Below are 18986 nucleotides of genomic sequence, written 5' to 3' on the forward strand. Positions count from 1 at the left end.
ACTGAACATAGCCTTAGTCGGGGGAATCTGATGTAAAGATGGTGTGTGAAAAAGATCTAGAAATTGTATGGTTTGCTGATGTCATTTAGAAGTACGGTCTTACAAGATACTATTCTAGAAAGGTAAGAATAGAACTGAGAAATAAGGAACACATACACGAAAATTGAATGGACCATCCATTTTCAAAGAACAATGGGTAGGCGTTGTCATTAAAATATTGCACTCGTAAATGGTTGGGGTTAGTGGCAAGACACTGCACTCATAAATGAAGCATACTAATAACATTAATAATGTACTATGATTCAAAAAGATGAAGTGATGGTTTACACAACATTGAGCTAAAATATGATTGCTCAGAAACAATCGAAAAAAGAAACACCTATACTCCTTAACCCATAATTTTAAATTATATGCAAGGAAAACACTGTTCCAGTCACAAGTGATCGACCTACTTCATCTTGTGATCGTGTTTCTTGCGTTTGCTTGGCACACTGAGAACTCCACTCGAGGGTAGCCTGGAGCATCTTTGAAGAGTTAGTTCGAGTTCATCGTTTCTTGCTCTACCTAAAGAGCTTACCATTGCTCTACATGCTCCATCATTAAGATCTTCATCAACTGACACAGCATGAGGCTTCAGTTCAACCTGGTACCATACCAAAAAAAAGCTCAGAAAGTTTAAAAATAATACAGACCCTCGGGGATAAGGCACCGACTTATCATAAATCAACAAAGCAGGTAACAAGATATCCAAACAAAGCCGATTATATTAATTGTAAATAGGTCTTTAAATCAAATTATTGTTAGCTTACCATTCTATCTCGAGGGAAACTTGGCTCCAAATCTTTCGTAAAAACATCATTAACATAATGATATATTTTCACCATGACTTTACGAAATACATGCATGATTTGCTGTCTCTCTAACTTCATCTGGTGCTGCTTCCGGTAAATACAAAGCACAAGGCACAAAGGGATAAATTAACTTCAAAATAAAACACATAAGCAAAAAAGGTAAAAAGATTTCATTAACATAGTTTATACCTGAATATAAGTTATATCATGAAGTTGTAGGCCCATAGATAGCAAAAGAGACGCTTCAACATGTGATAATGATATAGGCAGTTTCTCCATAAAGTAATAATGGGCAAAGAGTGGCAGGAGATGCTTGACCTAAAACATTAACATTAAGTCTAGATTAAGCACGATTGAGCACCTTTCTTAAGAAAATCTAGAATAGCACGATTGAAAGTATGAATTTGCCAAAAACAAATTTATAACATTATTACTAGGAACTGAAAGAGATTTAACACTATAACAGAATACTCCCTTTTGACATAAAAACCGAAGTTACACGAAACTTTACATAAAAAGTAACTATTAGAAGGTCAGTTTGCTGCTATGCTTGATTGAGTGTTTTAGAATGACCTAATATGTACATAATATACTGTAGAGTATATACACACTGTGGCCAAATCCATTAATTCTACTAGACAATCTCATCCCACTATATGCCAGCATCTTAACAAGTCAGCATCTTAACAAACTATAAGCTGGTAGGTATTTCTTATCAATTATAGGTTCAATGGGGTTGCCATAACTTATTTAGTTCCCATCTTTGTTACTCACAATGATAATACATCGACCTCAATGATATACATATACTCCCTGCATCCATGATGTCCCCTTGAAAGTTCATGATCAAATATCAAGAAACTCTATAATATCTAAACGATAGACAAGATTTATGCTGTCTTTTTGTAGTTATTCTAAATAGGCATAGTTACTGTTGTACATAGTCATAGATAGCGGCAACAATAACAACAAAGCCATAGTCCCAAAAGATTTAGGGTCGGTTAGACATGAAACGGTATGATGATCCACAAAGGTCATTAGCATACTGCTGAACATACACATAAATAAAAAGAAATAAAGAACCATAAAAACAATCAGTTCACAATTACTAAAACACAAGGCCAATACATGATATTCCTTATGTATTACACCTCTGTGAGGCTCACATAATGCCATGTCATATCTAGGGATCCCCTTACACTTAAAAAATGTATCTACACGTTGATCGACACAATCCTATTGTTCATTTTAGCATACCGACTTATAATGTCATGTATCTACAAGATAAGGAAGACTTCACATGCATAGGATAGATAATAACAAACCATTACACCTATATACTTTCTTTCTTAAACAAACTAATATAGCTCAAATAAATCACCAACATATCCATATCTCCCTCTCCCTCCCCCCCCTCTCTCTCTCTCTCTCTCTCTGAGTAATAGAGAAAGAAGGAGATAATATGTAATAGAGAAACTATTAGAAAAGCATCCATCAACAGGCAAATAACAGGACAAGAGATTATAAACTAATTATTATCACATAGCAAGAGAGTGTGCGATGGTTTATTTTGGATGTTGGAAGACTTCTTTTTCAGGGGTTTATTTTCTGATTTGAGCTTGCTGATGCTCATAGCGGCAATATTCCGGGCAATAGGAAATAAAATTCTAATTGAGATCTACCTGCACTACAGGGGGCTAGAAAGGAGAATATGGCATTCAATTCCACTCTCACAACTCAATTACTCAAAGATCTAGCGCACACACACGTAAACAAGTAAGACCAGATTCTGAAGAGAAAAGTTACTTTAATGCACTGAAATACCACTTTCTCAATTAGAATCACAATCCCACTTGATCCTAAACTTTGAATAGCCCGTATTAAACAGTGAAACATCATTTTCTCGGTAAAGAAATGCAGCTGATGCAAATCGCATATAATGCATACTAATTGTAAAAACATGTTACCTTCCCATAGTCTTTACAGTTGTTTTTATATGCTTCCAACAACTTCAATTCACCAGGAGAGCAGATAAACTTTAACAACGAGGAAGATTCCTTCTGAGAAATTACTGAAGGATCATTCTCCTCAAAGCTGATCTTTGGATCCAAGATGCTGCCCAAATAAAATAAAAGAGAGAATAAAATATACTAAACTGACAGATGTCATAAAAATGCACAATCATTTGATTCTTTCAATAATCACTGCAAGAATACCTCATTGCAAGCTTGTAATCAAGTCCTCCAAAGCATAGAGGTAGACGCTTGACAAACTTGGTTTTGAAACCTGTGGAAGGCTAACAGTCATTACTCAAATAAGAAGATAAAGCAGAGGGCAATAAGTGATCTGTGAACACGAAACTCACGTTGATGAAATGGAGCAAGGAACCCAAGAGACCCTAAACCATTGTTTTCAACACCACCAGTTTCCAGTGGCTTCAGGACCATACAACTACATTCACCTGTGGCATTATTCTGAAAGACAAACAGACGTATATTTAGAAACAAATTATATGACATTACACCACATTCATGGAATAATCTTCTTGATTCTTTTTCAAATTCCTACTAGATCATCCAATAGATTAACTCAAGAACCACCATATGGCACAAGTACCAACAGATACCAAGAAGGCACACACCCATACCCAGTATTTCAGTTACACTTTGGAGTTTGGAGAAATATGTGTAAAATAGTTACGGCCCGTTTGGTAGTTGGTCATAAATGGTGGTAATGGGAATGAATTTGTGTGTAAATTTGTGAAAAATATCATTGTCCATTCCCATGGTAATGCTAATTTATCATAAAGTGTTCACTTTCCTTCTTGAATTTTCATTCCCATCCAATACCACCTTGTAGGGTGGTAATGAGTGGTAATGAAAATTGCTTCCCTTTGGAGACAAAAACACAAGTTTTGGGATGAGATTGCTTGCCCATGGAGAAAAAATGTCTCCCCATGGAGATTTTAAGGGTGCTTCACTAATAAAATTACACTTATAATTCATTCCCATTACCGAAATTTATTAACCACTACCAAACGGGCCGTTAGTGTAATGTTCAAGGGTCTGATGGTCTGTTTGACCAATCTTTTTCAAAATTACTTCCATAAATTGTATAAAAGGAAAAGAATTGCGCTTGGCCGCCAAATTATGATGACATTATTCAGTAGTTTCCACCTATATCCCCACCACCACCACCTAACCGACCCCCCCAACCCTCTTTCTCTTGTCTCTAACCAACAACTACTACCACCGCCTCAACCAACCACCAACAGTTGTTTGAAGAATAATCCCATAACCATAACCCCAAACGCCCGAACGCCAATGCAAACAAAGAAAACATATTAAAACGGCCTCATTTTGTGACTCTGTAGGCTGCCCAATGACTGCATCGACATTTCGACATCTCCCAGGCGACCACCCAATAATGCTGCTCAACTTATTGCAATAAATGTAACGGATCAAAAGCCTTAAAATTAGCCCCGAATTGCCATTTTCTCCTCCCCCTTAGCACCTCGTAACCTGTGTCTCTCTCCACCTGCACATTACCAAGGTCACAACAATACCAATGTCTAGAAACCACCGTGGACACCCAATCAGTTCCTTTCACTTTCCATATTCAGATAATCAAAGGTGCTCCTTTCACTTGCCATTCTCAGACTATCAAATGGTATTCCTTCCACTTTCCATTCTCAGATAATAAAAAGAAAATGAACTTCTAGTCTAAGCCCCTAGAAATTCACCATATGCTAGGCCAAATAGGTCTAAGTATAAGCATGGTGACCTTTCAGTTACAAATTCTTTAATGCTGGTCAAAAGAATAACATGAATCTAATAAAAATGAATACACAAAACACAAGCAAAATAATCTATAGTAACTTACAGGAGTATCACAGATGTAAAAAGGTGTAAACTTGTGTTTCTTCCAGAATCGAAAAAGATCCTTGTTTATCCCAAATGATGCACCAATATAGTCAACTCTCTCAGGCAATCGCTCACGGGGATGAACAAGCAAGGGAGGAAGATTCTGCCTTGGTCTAATAGTCTCTTCCAACAATGAGATCTGCAAGTAAAATTAAACATAAACATAAATTAAACACTAGAAAGTAATACGTAACAAGGTCGATTCAAGACGAGACACAATGATCTATGCTACTTGTAGATGATTTTGTTTTACTGGATGAAACTAGACACGATTAATGCTAAGTTGGAGCAATGGAGGCTAAATTTGAACTTCGAGTAGGAGAATTTTGAGTACATGAAAAGTCGCTTTAGTATGCAAAGGGGTTTAAGAGATAAGACAGTAGCATTTGATGGTAGCATTTTAAGTACCACGACTTGATAATGCAGAAAATAAAAAGGGAAAAGAATTCATATGTTGATTAAGAAGTTGTTTTAAGTATCTTGAATCGATTAGACAAATAGATATTGATTAAAATGTGACTTAAAAATTAAGTAGAGCCAGGGTATAATGTAACAGATATCAACATATTAACCTACAAGTTTCACCAGATTGAAATATATTTAGCTTCCATCTCTTCAAGGTCTGGGCAAGAATAGGTGCATGTATTATCATGCATGTAAAGCCCTGCCCCTAGAAATAGGGTAACCCATTAATTCCACCACCCCCCCTCTCTTCTAATGTAGGGTCTGCGCGAACACAAAGACTCGTCTAATGTAGGGTCTGCACGAACAAAGCCAAAGCAACAATGCTTCCATTACCTCGCCTCTGTAGTAATTCCTATAGCATTAAGAGGATATAATTTTCTCTTCGATAAAAAAAATAGATCTCACAAATCAAAAAAGTGTTTGTGAGACATCTAATTATCTACAAACAATCTATAATAAAGTGATTTGCTCATAATGGTAAACCTTCAAAAAGAAAAGGCACCTACAGTTTTCGTGATATATTCCCCTTTCTATGAATCAGCCTGACATGTCCATCACCTATGTATCATCACTACCAAGAGGATGCAGAGAAAATTGATAATTGCCTATCAAGCTATTAGCATCATAGTATTCATTAAAAAGCCACATCATCCAGTCTCTATGGTATTACTGGCGCAGGACACGTAACCCATATAAAAAAACTCAAAGGGAGGACGAGTTTTAAGCAGCATCCGCTTCCCCCCCCCCCCCCCGGCAATATAAAAAAAAGGAAGAAAAGAACAGACCCACCCACAAAACAAAGGGAAAGAAAAAAAAAAGTCATAATTATTGCACCTTCTTCGCAGCCTCAATAACACTGCCACATACGTCAATTGAGTTTTCTTCAAAGCTCAGCTCACCCATATCAGTTAACTTGCTTTCATAGTACCTGAGGATGAGCACATAGTTGATTTAGGAACATGCAATAAATGAACAGACAAATTCTTTCAGATTAACTGAGCACAAGGAGCATATTACTTTCGACCACATTAAGTACAGCTGCAATGTTAGAGACCTAATGCTAACAAAGAACATTAGCCTTTTTGTTTCAGTAAGATGACCAAAAGATTGCACCCAAGAAGAAAGAGAGCCTTACAGCAAGCAGACAATGAGTCCACTGAGTAAAACACACAAAAGTACAAATCAAATATCAAAACAATTTTTGAGACCCCCATACCAAGAGAACGAAGACAGGCTAAACCATAAAAAAGGAATTGTGAGAACCCAAAAGCCCTATCACTTCACAAGACACTGCCAATGAAGAAGCCATATCAGAAACACCAGAGATAAAATGATGGAATGATGGATATCAAGTTTTATGTAGGTTGTTGAAGTGGGTTGGCAGTTAGGGCAGGGGTTCTAGGGGTGATTTGCACTAGGTGGCTCATGCAAAGGGGTTGGGGGGATTTGGTGGTAGTTGTGGATGTGGGGTGGTGGAAGTTTGGTGGCTCACTCAACTCCTTTTATAATTTGGGTAAATATGAAACAAAACCAATTACATAAGTTTGCATAAATCACTTAGCCCCAACAAAGTGGTGCATTCAAGCAATTAAAAAAAGCAGGATAAACAAGAGACACCATCATCTACAGTCACAAACCCTCATCACTATTCCTCAATCATCTAATGTACGTTCCACAGCCACTAGATGTTATACTTGGAAATCGAGATTGGGAAAGAAACCAAACTCCCTATTGGCTGAAAAAGAGTTAACCAACCACTAAAGTATTCCAAGGAAATCATTTCAGGACAAACGCATAAGGAATTCGAGCATACCTCGTTACCAAATCTAAAGCAGCTGAGCCATATCCTTGCTGTAAAGCAGCCAAAGGTAAGCAAAAAAATTTATGGGAAAAGAATCGGAGTCAGGAAACAATCAAAATGAGCTCTGAAAAGTACCCCTTGAGCACTGGGATGGACTGCTATTCTAACAATTCGAACACCTGAAAGATAAGGGAAGTCTGTATTTTCGAACTCTTCACAAAATTTCCAAGGAATTTGATCACCAGGGGGAAAGTGGCCCATTCTTAAGCATTGCATAGCAGAATTTTGTGCTATATGTCCTTCAAGGCACACCTGCAGAAGATAACATAGATATTTAGATTGAAAGATAGCATAAACTATGGCTTCAGTTGGAAGCAAGAAAATACAATTTAGGCAAGCAAAGTCCAATAAAATAAGAATTCTTCAATTGAATCATTATACATATGTTCATGGATAACAGGCAATCCCTGCGTTAAAAAACAGCATTACTTATTATTAAAAGCAAGGGGAAGCTTTGTAATAATGCCACATTTCACCCCATATCAAATGTTAACACGATGCCACTTGGGATCCAACATAGCTCTTTCACAGCCAAAACCAATAACCCTCCTTAAAAAGGAATGGCCGAAGTAGACTATCGAACCTTTAACATCCCAGTTCAAAATATGTTAACTACCAAAACTGTAAGGTCTAAACTTTGAACAAACATGACAACTCAAAATATAAATGCAAGTTAAATGGCCAAAGGCCCAAATACAGACTTTTCTCACTAGATACTACTTTGTGTGTTGTACACCGAGACTTGTAAATTTAGTGGATATATCCAGTGTTACTGCTTAATATACATGCACCTCAAATATTGTATATCAGTAAAGGTAAACTATATATTATCTCATTTTTGTAAGTAATAGTTACACCTAAATATCTATATGTATTATACTCTTCTGTTTCATGTTGGATTTTAATTAAGATCTTGCGTTCTATTGAGTCATTACTAATTATATTTTGTTCGTTAGCTATTGTTATTTTGCTTTCTTTCCATGAATTATTTTGGAAACTCAAAGTTAAGTTATCCTTCACCAACAATGATCCAATAATCTTCAGCAGCTATATCGAAGTGAAGTGCTACTCCTTATACTTTCATCCTATGCCTTCTCTTGTGCACATGGTGCGTTTACTTATAAAATCAACTTCACATATGTCTCATGATGTCAAGTTTGCGGCTAGCCGGCTACTTATCATATACTCCCAAGTTCCACATAGATGCAAATTTTATTTCAAAAAAAAAATTATCATCCAGAATAGTGAGCTAATGGATTGCACTAACACCGGGTAATCAAGCATTGTCTTAGGGCACACACTAATTAGCTGAATCAAAAGTTACATAATATCAATAAACAGTCCCAAATGGACTAATTATGCTGAAGAATCACTCAAAGAGAGCTTCTTTATTTTAAAATTAAATTCACAACACTACATCACAAATGTAATGAGCAAAATGACTCAAAACACCATGGAGGACAATGCAAAAGTCATACTACGGGGACCTTAACAAATACAAACCACAAAAGCAGCTAGAAATAAGACTCTAAAACTTGTACATGTTGAAGGCCTAACATGCAAAGTGCCTAAAACATCCCAAAAATATTCATCATTTATTTATTTGTGGTGTGTGCGCATGTGTGTGTGTGTGTGTTTTGTTTCTGGGGAAGGGGGTTCACAATGAGCCACAAACATGGATTCAATTCCACATCATGGATACCACCTTCCGAGACTTTAACCACCTGAAATATTTGGAACCCATGCTAATAGATGTCCAGTGAAAGATAAGGATAAAACACAAATAGTCTCATAATTTGAAGACCTTCCAAATAATGCATTATGAAAAGTAAAAATAAAAATAGAGAAAGACTTCGATGTTAAAATAGTTGCTAATACAAACAAATCATATCTGAAACAATTGCAAGACCACACAAACCAACAACAACACTTCTTTCCTTGACCACACTGACAAGTTCCAATGACCAGTGAACGTCATAGATTAAAAAACCAAATAATATGCTGGTATTATTTGACACTACGAGCTTCGCACAATTGCACCATCATATAAGATAGCAAACCTCATTAGTGAATAGAACATGCAGGGGTCACCGGCTTTAACCAAACATAAGTGCAGTTATTCTAAGAAATTACAAAAGGAGAATTAGCGAGACGAGTAAATCACTGATCGATACATACCTGGATAAAACATAAAATGTCGGGAAGGACATTTTTCCCCTCATCGACAGGTCCTGCAAAAAATATCTATGCTGAATACTCATCAGAAAGAAACCGCAAGAAAATAAAACCAATCCAAAGAAATACCAAGCAGCACAAAGATATGGTGTGCTGGAGCATCTGCCATCAACTGCAGATCATTAGGCGAGTTCTTATAATGAGATGAAACGTAAAGTGCCACCAAACGCTGTGAAAATCACATGGACAGTCAGGAAACTTAAGGTTAGAATGTCAGATTAAGAGTGAGAGCCACCAATACGACATCAAAGCTCCGGGAATTTAGTAATACCTTCAGAAATATTTCACTCTCTTTATGGCAAGAAAACAGGGTGTCTCGATTTACATAGTACAAATTGCAGTCTTTAGGATGTGGAAACCTAATGACTCAACAGTCAAGGAAAGTATATAAGTAATTTTTCAGGAGAGAGAGAAACCAAAGCATACAATTTTAAACTATAATAAAAATTAAAAATATGTTAAACCTGCTAATATGAGGAACTGAATTGGTCGCATCCAGACACAGTAAACCATTAAGCCAAGACTCTATAGGATCCCCTGATGAATATCTGATAGACTCCCTCAGCTCCAATTTCTTATATACCCTACCTGCAAGTCAAAACGTATGCATTCAAATTCCTGCTTCTTCCAAAGTAGAGTTGAACAGAAGACTTATTCCATGAAGGGTAACAAAAGTCTATCTATATATCTATATACTATAGAAAAGTGAAACACCATAGATGGAGTCTTCCTTCGTAAACTCACCTTTTTAGTCACTCCCAAACTCACCAAATTTTAATGATATTCATTCCTAGTTAGCACTTGGCACATTGAAAAACAGTGTTTTAATTAATAGAAGCATTGGAGACATAATTAATTAATGGACATTAAAAAATGGTTATTGCATTTAAAATTAACATATCTCATTGTTTATTTTAAATTAAGTATTAGTAAGCACAACATAATAAATGTCCTTTTACTTATCTATATTACTTTTAAAAGCCAAGGATTAACTAGTATATAATTCTCTATGTTTGAAAAATCCAAGTCTGCACTACTTGTAAAAAACCAAGCTAATATATACATCCTGGACATAAAGAAAACCAACATCATACAACTGAAAGATCCACACATTGCAGTTAGAAGTTGTAAAACCAACACTATATTCTATTCTCTTCATTTACTGATCATCTTTTTTAAAAATTGAAAGTAGTAGCACTTATTTGTTGTTAAAAAGCTGCCAGTTATGACAAAAACCTCAACTAAAAATTCTAAATGACAGAGAGGAGGAATTTTTTTCGGGGGGGGGGGGGGGGGGGGAGTTGTGTTTAAGAACCCTACCAGAGACAGGGTTGTAACTCTGCTTTTCCAAATGACTGAGAAGCTTCAGAGACAAAGAGCGACCAGTGCCTTCATACCTGGAGCAAATATATCGTGGTGATCAAAGAAATTACCAAACAGATGTGAATAAACCATTAGTATACAAGATTTTTGTATGTATACTTCCTTGGTACCGAAATGCATGTTATATTTTGACTTTCACAAATGTTGATAAATAAATTCAATGCTTGATATTTGTAATTATTAAGAAGTAAAAATTATAAAAATTTCAGATTTTTATGCTATACAATGAGATTGATTTAACAAGATCGCACTTGACTATGTTTTTCCTTACGTATAAATCACGAGTAATCAAAGTAGAGAATGTGAATAGTGAAATTGTCAAAAGTATGGCATTTAAAATGAAACAGAGAAAGTAAAAGCACAGAGTGATGGTGCACATCATACCCGTTGACTGTAGAAGACAAGAAAACTAGGTAAGGACCCAGCAATGACTTTATAACAGGCAATGGTATAGCAGCTGCCTCATCAATGATCAAGAGCTCTGCTTGAGAAACCTTCGCATGGTCTTGCGGTTCAATGTACTGTCATTAGTTCCAGTATGCATTAGGAATATAGTACTGAAACAAACATCAGAGCACCTCACACCAAACAGAAAACTGGAAACAATTACTCACTAAGGGATACAGTTATATTTGGTGCCCTCTCTTCAATAGAGTTAATCTCATATTGCTCAACAAGACAATAAGCAAACACAAGCGGCTATATTAACGTCCTCAAAGTCGAACCTTCCAAGAGAACACGCCCCGCTGAGTCAGAAATGAGAATTACAAAGACCAAATACATACAGTTACGACAGGCAAGGTGGACTAAAATAATGTCGGACAATCCAAGAAGTAGCAGCATGCAGAAGCTATAGCACAGACATTGCTTCTGGAGGTGGGAATTAATTATGTCTAGGTTTCAGCTTCAAATAAGTCACATCGGTTGGTTTTGGCTTAGTGAGGAAGCTTTAAAGTAAGCCTATACGGATCTGTAAGAGGGACAAAAGGCAGAAGGGGTAAGTGCATTAGAGTATTGAAGAGTGCACAAAAAAAAAGTGAGGGTGACTAAGTGGTGTAAGGCTGGTATTTTAGGAATAGTGGAAGTACCAAGAATAAGTAACACTTTGTCCTAAATACCATAATATCTTATATTGGTCTTGTGTTAAGGTGCTGGTCTTCGTTGTATTACCAAAATAATAGAGTGTATCTGAGGCTGTAAGCAATATATTAGATCATTTGGCACTATTAGTCACATTGAGAATTAGAATTGTAACTACCCCACATCAAAAAAGAAAAAAAAGTTACCTATAAATAACCATAGAGAAAATACAACATATCATTCTTGGAATGAGGTATACCTAAGTTATATTAATTTACTATTAGTATATCCAACTATCCAAGACAATATAAATATATGGTAAATTTAAATTCGTATATCCGACTATCCAAGACGATATAAATATATGGTAAATCTAACATCCTCACGTTGTTGATGTTAATTGATAATTACTATATTGTAGGAATCTCAAATCATTTGTGCAAAGTTAATTACTTGTTCCCCAATCTTAAACCCACAAAACAAAGTGAAGAAAAAGCTCATTCAAATTCATTATTAATTCCAATGCTCACACTACCAAGCGTTAGAAATAGATGAAGTTCATTTGCACTCAATAAAATCGTCACCACTCCCCCATTCAAACCAACACAACTTGATCCCTACATACTAAATGAGCTATCAAGCAGAGACTTCTAAAACAAAGAAATGACAAAGGCAACCAAAATACAGGCATACTATCTGTCTGTGTGTGAGAGAAAGATAGAGAGCAAACCTGAATTATCTGTCTGTGTTCTTTAAATATGTTTATTTGTGTTATTGCCTTCCGAAGAACAGGATCTGTGCTCCGTACCACATCAAATTGCGTATGCTCCTTGAATCAAAAAAAAATTAAAAGAAAAGAGAGAAAAATTTAGAGAAAAAATGAGAAACTGAAAAAAATCTCATAAGATGGAACATTTGATAACAAGCTGAGTACTTCTATACAGAATTAGCTACAACTTGCAAATACTTAGCTTATGCTTTCACAGAATTGAACAAGTGTATGCTGTCTTTCTTATATGATTTCCAGTATATGCTAGGGCTAAAGTATCAGCATAGTCGCGTAGATGATTTGAATAGGTTTAGAAACCCTTTCCCCCATAAACAATCTCTAAGCACCATCAGTTCATGATTAAATTAACAAGTAATTCCAGAATGAGGATGACAAATATTTATCATATAAATAATTAATCTAAGAACACATGGTTCCTGCTATAGCAAGATCTGAACGAAACCTGATTCCTGCAAATACCTTAAATTATTAGATCTCGTAATTATGATACGTCACAAAAGCTGGGGTTGAAATTTTTTGATTAAGCAACTCAATTGATAGTTACACTGTCAGGTTATCATATCTTGTTCACGATTTCTAGGCATATCTACTGCTTGAGATTATGAAAGAGAACACTCTAACATCAGGACTCGAGAGGCTCTCAAACAAAAAACCCTGGTTTCAATTATCCATCTGAACAAATTGAGTTTTCAATTATCAAAGGGAGAGGGGAAAGTAAAACAACTGCTAAAACCTGCTTGACGGTATGAAAGAAAGCTTGAAGCAGTCAAGGTGATAAAAGACTTCAGAAACAGAAAGTTCAATAAAGAACAGACTAGTGCCACAACCTTAAAATCTCAAAGAGGAACCGGGAAAAATGTATTCATTGCTCATTACCATGTATCCCAAAGAGTTAAGAAAATCCTAACCAAATACCTATAGCTGATACTTAGGGGAAAGAGAGTTGAACATAGGATCTGAAATAAGGACCAAAACTCCCAGCATATATGCCTCTTCTACGGACATTGATAATGAATCATGTATCCAAAAATTTCACATGAACTATGTTGCTCAGATTTGAAAAAAGAACCGGACTCACATAAGAATCCAACCGTAAAACATAGAAAAAAAAATATACATAAGATACGACATCTGTTTCAAGAGTTCAAAATCTGGAAAATAGACACAGTAATATGGATGCATCATATAATTTACAATTTGTTGATTGATTTATAATTCATAGTAGTAATTTACTCCTTGAAAAGAAAGAAGTGAGTTGCCGGCGACCTCTCTTTTATAGCCCTTAAACCAGTCGTCTTAATATTTAGTAAAGAGTCCCCCTCTTTACTCCACGTTTGAAAATAACATAAGCGATTGTCCTGCAAATATGCATTTGCATGTCCTTCAATAAAACATAATGTCCAGCAATCGGTCAGTGACAGCAAAGGCACACCAAGAAAACCTCTATCCACGCCCTAAGATATTGTTCTCTTCACTCATGAACTAATGCATCTTCCAGATGTAAGATTTACAAACGTAAACCCTGCATTGCTGCACCTGACAACACTAATACAACTCAACACTTTCTTCTATTGATTGCTGGGAAAGAACACAAGAACCAGGATTGTAATTTGTAAGTAATATATATAAAATGGTTCTAACTATGAGACTATGTAAACTAGCCCCATCCTTTTTCCCTAGCCAAGTCATACTATATCTTATGTTTGTACCTCAGTCGCATCCACTCATGGAAGACAAGCAAAGTGACGAGTTCAGCCATTAAATGCACTAAACTCCATGACAGGTGCTAGACTGAAAACTCTTACTACGTATAAAGGCAGGAACATACTTTAAACAATTTTAGAAAGTAAGATGCAAACCTCAATATTGAGGACACGAAGCCCTCTGAGGACAAAATCAAATAACGACCTCAAATTTTCTGCAGAGGGAGCAGTGACAAAGATACGTGAGTACCTGTAAAGAAACCATGTATATTAGAGAGATTAAAAATTACAAGACAACCACAAATACAACTACCAAATTTATTAACCGGCCCACCCTGAAGCTACAGCTCCTGCAATTGCCAAACCCAGAGCTGCTGATTTACCACGCCCACGAGAGGCAATGAGAGCAATTGTAGCTTGATAATTTTTCTCTAGGATGGCATCAAGAAGTGTTGAAAGAGACTTGCCCTGCAAAATATCACATACACGAGCTCAAGAGTATAACAATATTATATTAAAAGATAATAAAACAGAAGAGAAAGAATAAATACAGATTCACTGTTTTTGTAAAGTTTGCACGGGGTGGGGGGGGGGGGTTGCAAAACACTCTTATGTAGCAGCATGACGTGGCACTTGCCTGGTCTAATGTTGTGCATGCACTAACCAATGGGCCAACAGGTAGGACATCATGAAGCTGCTCCTTTAAGATCTTTAACTCCTCTTGAGCTTCCAAAATTTTATTATAATCCTAGTAACACAAAAGCAAACTAACTTGATGCCATAGTCATATTTCCCGAGTAGAAGAAAGTACCAAGAAAGTCTCCGTAGCACAATGATGGAAATTCATAAATTTTTAGTTTATAAGTTCTTAAGGACCTTAACTTGCAGCCTTCCTGAAAGATCATAAAAAATGAGTTTACCTTGAAGGGCTCAATGGCTGACATGACGTGAGATGAGATTGGCAAAATGTTAAGCTCATCATCCATGACCAAGCACGCTTTACATGATGCAAGTGATAATAGGAAACGTTCATTAAAACGTGAAACTATTTCAGAATGAGACTCGGTTCTAAATCTCTGATGAACATCCTATGCAGAAAAAAAACAAAAAAAAAAAAAAAAACATAAGTTAATCAGAAACTCCAAACGATAGATGAAAACCTCAAGTAGGCATTAAAGAAGATAGAATAGACAGATAGGTAATCTCTCAGCATCAAGAAATATCAATATTAGCTTTTGAAACACTACATAGAAATTTTTTTGAAGAAAGATTTCAAAATATGTATGTATGTAGATATGTATAAATTCCCTTCAGGACTCGGTTTTAGAGTTTTCCTCATTATCTGATAAGAGTATGGACATAAAAACACCAAACAAAGGCAGCAAGGTGCCTAGAATTTATAGATCCATCCCATTTCCTTTCGCACATGGATATGCAAGAGCAAGAGCAAGGAATTGTTCCAGTCTAGCAATCGATACGATAGCAGCTAGGAAAGATGGGGCAGTTAGTTGTCTGAAGTCAACGAGAGAAAAGTTTGAATAAGACCAGTCAATCATGCATCTACTCTCTTTTCTTTCCCCCTACTTGTTCTTCAAAGTGAGTGTCAAACTGTAGGGAAGTAATGTAAATTGAAAAGAAGAATTTACATCATGAGATCACAAATCACAATTTAGCCAATGGGGCAATTAGGTGTTATTTGGCATAGAATCACAACTGAGTGTCCGTGTCGAGAAGGTTAAATAAATGATATTTCCTTCTTACTATAAGATCCCCTGCAACAAAAGATTCCTCTCACTTCTCACACAGCAAAAGAGGAAAGTCCCAGTAGAATATAATGAGTAGGAGATTGATCGCCAACGGGTGCTGTGCAACTTTGCAGTTTGCACACTGTTGTCAATCACCTACCAGTCTCTTCCACTCCCACCCTACAAAGTAACCATGCTGGCAGTCTCTATCTTGCCTTTAATAAATTACATTTATTCATATCATTGTTTGATTATTTGATATACAAATCTAGTGCACTGGAGATGAAGTCATTCTCAAAGATCAATAGGATGCGCAACATTCTGCTGCATAATTAGCCATATAGTTGAAGAAAAGAAATATGAGATTTTGGAACACACCATGACCATGCTACATAGGCTGGTAAGCGAAGATAGAGAACGAAGAAGCAAAACTACCAAACCACCGCCTTCCACAGTTTCGATAGTTCTTGCAAGGATATTTGGTGTCAAAGCTTCAAAATCCTACGCAAATTCAGGAATGAAAGCGAACTTTTAAACATAGAGATATCAAGAGACAAAAGAAAATAGTCAAACCAAAAAAGCACCTGCAGAATACACATGCCAAAAGTATTTCCAAGTATCCTTTCGGAATCTCGATACAAGCAATAAGATACCACTCCACTTTCAATAAATAAAGAAAAAGGATCAGCCTTTTCTGGATCAAGGAGACCCCTTTGCATCATCTTCTTCACTTGCTTTACTCGTTTTTTCCGGTGACTGCAATACACAATGGCAGGACACAAATAACAACAGTCATACTTCATGAAGATGGCCGAGACAGGTGATATAGGTAATTTAAGCATCACAACATGAAAAACTCAGGAGAGAACAACTAAGAAAACAATAGATAAAAACATGTCTTGTATCACTCAAATACACAAACGCATATTCACTTCCTAACTAGTATTTGGTCCCGAACGTTGCCCCAGGTGGTATTTTTCCGAACTTGATATGCATTTTTTTCCATTCGCATTAAAACAAAATAAAGAAAACTTAATATTTGAAAGGTATAAAAATAATAATGTGGACATTCAAACCATGATTAAAAGTTGGTTGAGATGGTAATTATGCTCTATGTAATGGCAAGATGTCATGGGTTTAAATCTTGTTGCAAACCTAATTTACTTTTTTTAAGGTAGAGGTGCCACGTGGCATGCAGACCGCCTTTTAATATATTTGTATAGATTTTTGATCTGTTTCTCTCTTACCCTTGTTAAGAAGATAAAATTTCTCGTGTAGCATCACAAACAAGTATCAACTTAACAAAGAAAATAAACAGAGAATGAAATATAACCTGCTGAGCTCTAGTTTTTCTTTGTAGCACCATAAAACACTTGGTCGAGCTTTGACGACTGCCTTACTTAGCATCAAATGAAGATTCACAATCTGCAATATCCGAATTTCAAGATTAAGAATCAGAATAGTGAGCAGTTTATTTACAACTTCTAGAACAATGACACATTAACACTTGACCTGATCCCGAGATTTATCGCCAATAATGACAAACATGGAGCGATGCCCAACTTTCACACCATTTTCAATCAAAGACCTCACACGATCATCAACCTTCTTCTTCATCGCGCGCACCTGATATATGACCAAGTGAAGACCTGAAATGTACTTTAGTTTTACTACACAATTATTCTGGTAGAGTTATCATATTTTCATATCAACTTATAATTGCATTGAACTTATATTGTGCCCTGAAAACCTATACCACAATACTTGAAAAATCAATCTGATGACAGCATAAAATATGCGAAGTTTTACCAAAAATAAGTTAAATTCATAAAACAAACAATCACATGAAGTAGAGTTTAAAAATCGCAATTCCACACCAAAATCCGCAACAAAACAAGTAGATTCTTCCAAGGAACAAAACAAGAACCTGGAACGAGCTTCTGCAATTCGAGCTTTCGAATTAGCGTATGAGTGACGAATTTGCGTATGACTTATGAGAGGTTTTAGTGGTGAATTTGCGTATGAGTTAGGCACGGGCACCGTGATCTTTTGGAGTGTTAGTCGCCTATAGGTTATACCTATGTAGAGTGGCGGATCCAGGATATTTATATAAAGTGGGTCGAACTTATTGATTAATTTTTTTATAACTTTTGTTATATCTATACTAATATATTAAAAGGTGAACATATTTTAAAGTCTTAACCACTGGACCAGATAACATTTAGTGTTATCATCTTAAAGTATAATATTAATAACTGAAAATTTTCCTTACCCGGAGCGTAGTCCGGACCTAATAACTAGTTTTATACTAAACCCTCGTTGCAAAGATAGAGTTTATTAGAGATAGTAGGATATTCTTGAATTACAGAAGTAAATATTATTATCTATCTAATACTATATATCTATATAAAGTTGGGTACATAAATCCTATGTGTCACCTTCACAATTAATTCGCCAATTGTCAAATTCTCATGTCTCCTCACAATCCATATGCCACGTGTATACTGGAGAAATCTATTGCTTATTTGTCGCTTGCATATTATTTCAAGGCGTGTGCCATAATATTTAAAGCTAGGAAAGAGGATTAAGTAAATCAATTACAATCCTCTTCATTAGGAAAGAATATTATAATCATCCTTAAATCAAGCAAATAAACATATAAAAGATTTATGTACAAGAATTAAGGAAATTTGATTGGAAGATTTATTTGTTATTATCCTTAAATCATTTACTCAATCAATACAAAAATCATAATACTACACGTGCTGAGTTCATGCCCATCAATCTCAAATGATCATAAAATATTGTTATACCATTTGCTGAGTTTATTGCTCCAGCAATACAAAAATCATAATACATTAATCCATATTGCACCGATTAATATAATATCACTTAATATAAAATACATAATTTCAGACTATATTTAATAGATAAATCGCGTAGAAATTGA

The 18986-nt window shown here is 35.8% G+C and overlaps 1 protein-coding gene across 2 annotated transcripts; it reads right to left on the bottom strand.

The window, feature by feature from the left end:
- Positions 1 to 262: 262 nt before the first annotated feature.
- LOC104900677 (RNA cytidine acetyltransferase 2) lies at positions 263 to 18121 on the bottom strand. Of its 2 annotated transcripts, none has more exons than XM_057391026.1 (26): positions 17964 to 18121; positions 17549 to 17685; positions 17370 to 17461; positions 16621 to 16792; positions 16415 to 16537; positions 15212 to 15379; positions 14929 to 15039; positions 14626 to 14759; positions 14448 to 14541; positions 12529 to 12627; positions 11103 to 11239; positions 10656 to 10732; positions 9800 to 9923; positions 9607 to 9694; positions 9405 to 9504; positions 9279 to 9331; positions 7176 to 7352; positions 7053 to 7090; positions 6074 to 6167; positions 4734 to 4913; positions 3217 to 3325; positions 3068 to 3137; positions 2819 to 2966; positions 1041 to 1169; positions 810 to 935; positions 263 to 643 (listed from the first exon to the last, which is right to left on the bottom strand). In XM_057391026.1, exons 2-26 carry the CDS (start codon positions 17651 to 17653, stop codon positions 449 to 451), a joined length of 2943 nt encoding a protein of 980 aa, XP_057247009.1. In that variant the 5' UTR covers positions 17654 to 17685; positions 17964 to 18121; the 3' UTR covers positions 263 to 448. The 2 variants fall into 2 exon arrangements, with proteins under 2 accessions (XP_057247009.1, XP_048490715.1); XM_048634758.1 differs by having other exon boundaries at positions 810 to 938.
- Positions 18122 to 18986: the final 865 nt, after the last annotated feature.

Source organism: Beta vulgaris, chromosome 8 (genome assembly GCF_026745355.1).
Source record: "Beta vulgaris subsp. vulgaris cultivar EL10 chromosome 8, EL10.2, whole genome shotgun sequence".
NCBI classification, from domain to species: domain Eukaryota; kingdom Viridiplantae; phylum Streptophyta; class Magnoliopsida; order Caryophyllales; family Amaranthaceae; genus Beta; species Beta vulgaris.

Coding starts and splice junctions, on each gene's coding strand:
- LOC104900677 (XM_048634758.1), bottom strand. CDS start 17,653: ATGAAGAAGAAGGTTGATGATCGTGTGAGGTCTTTGATTGAAAATGGT. Junction 9,924..10,655: donor GAGTTACAACCCTGTCTCTG/GTAGGGTTCTTA, acceptor TTTGACTTGCAG/GTAGGGTATATAAGAAATTG. Junction 2,967..3,067: donor GATTACAAGCTTGCAATGAG/GTATTCTTGCAG, acceptor TTATTTGGGCAG/CATCTTGGATCCAAAGATCA.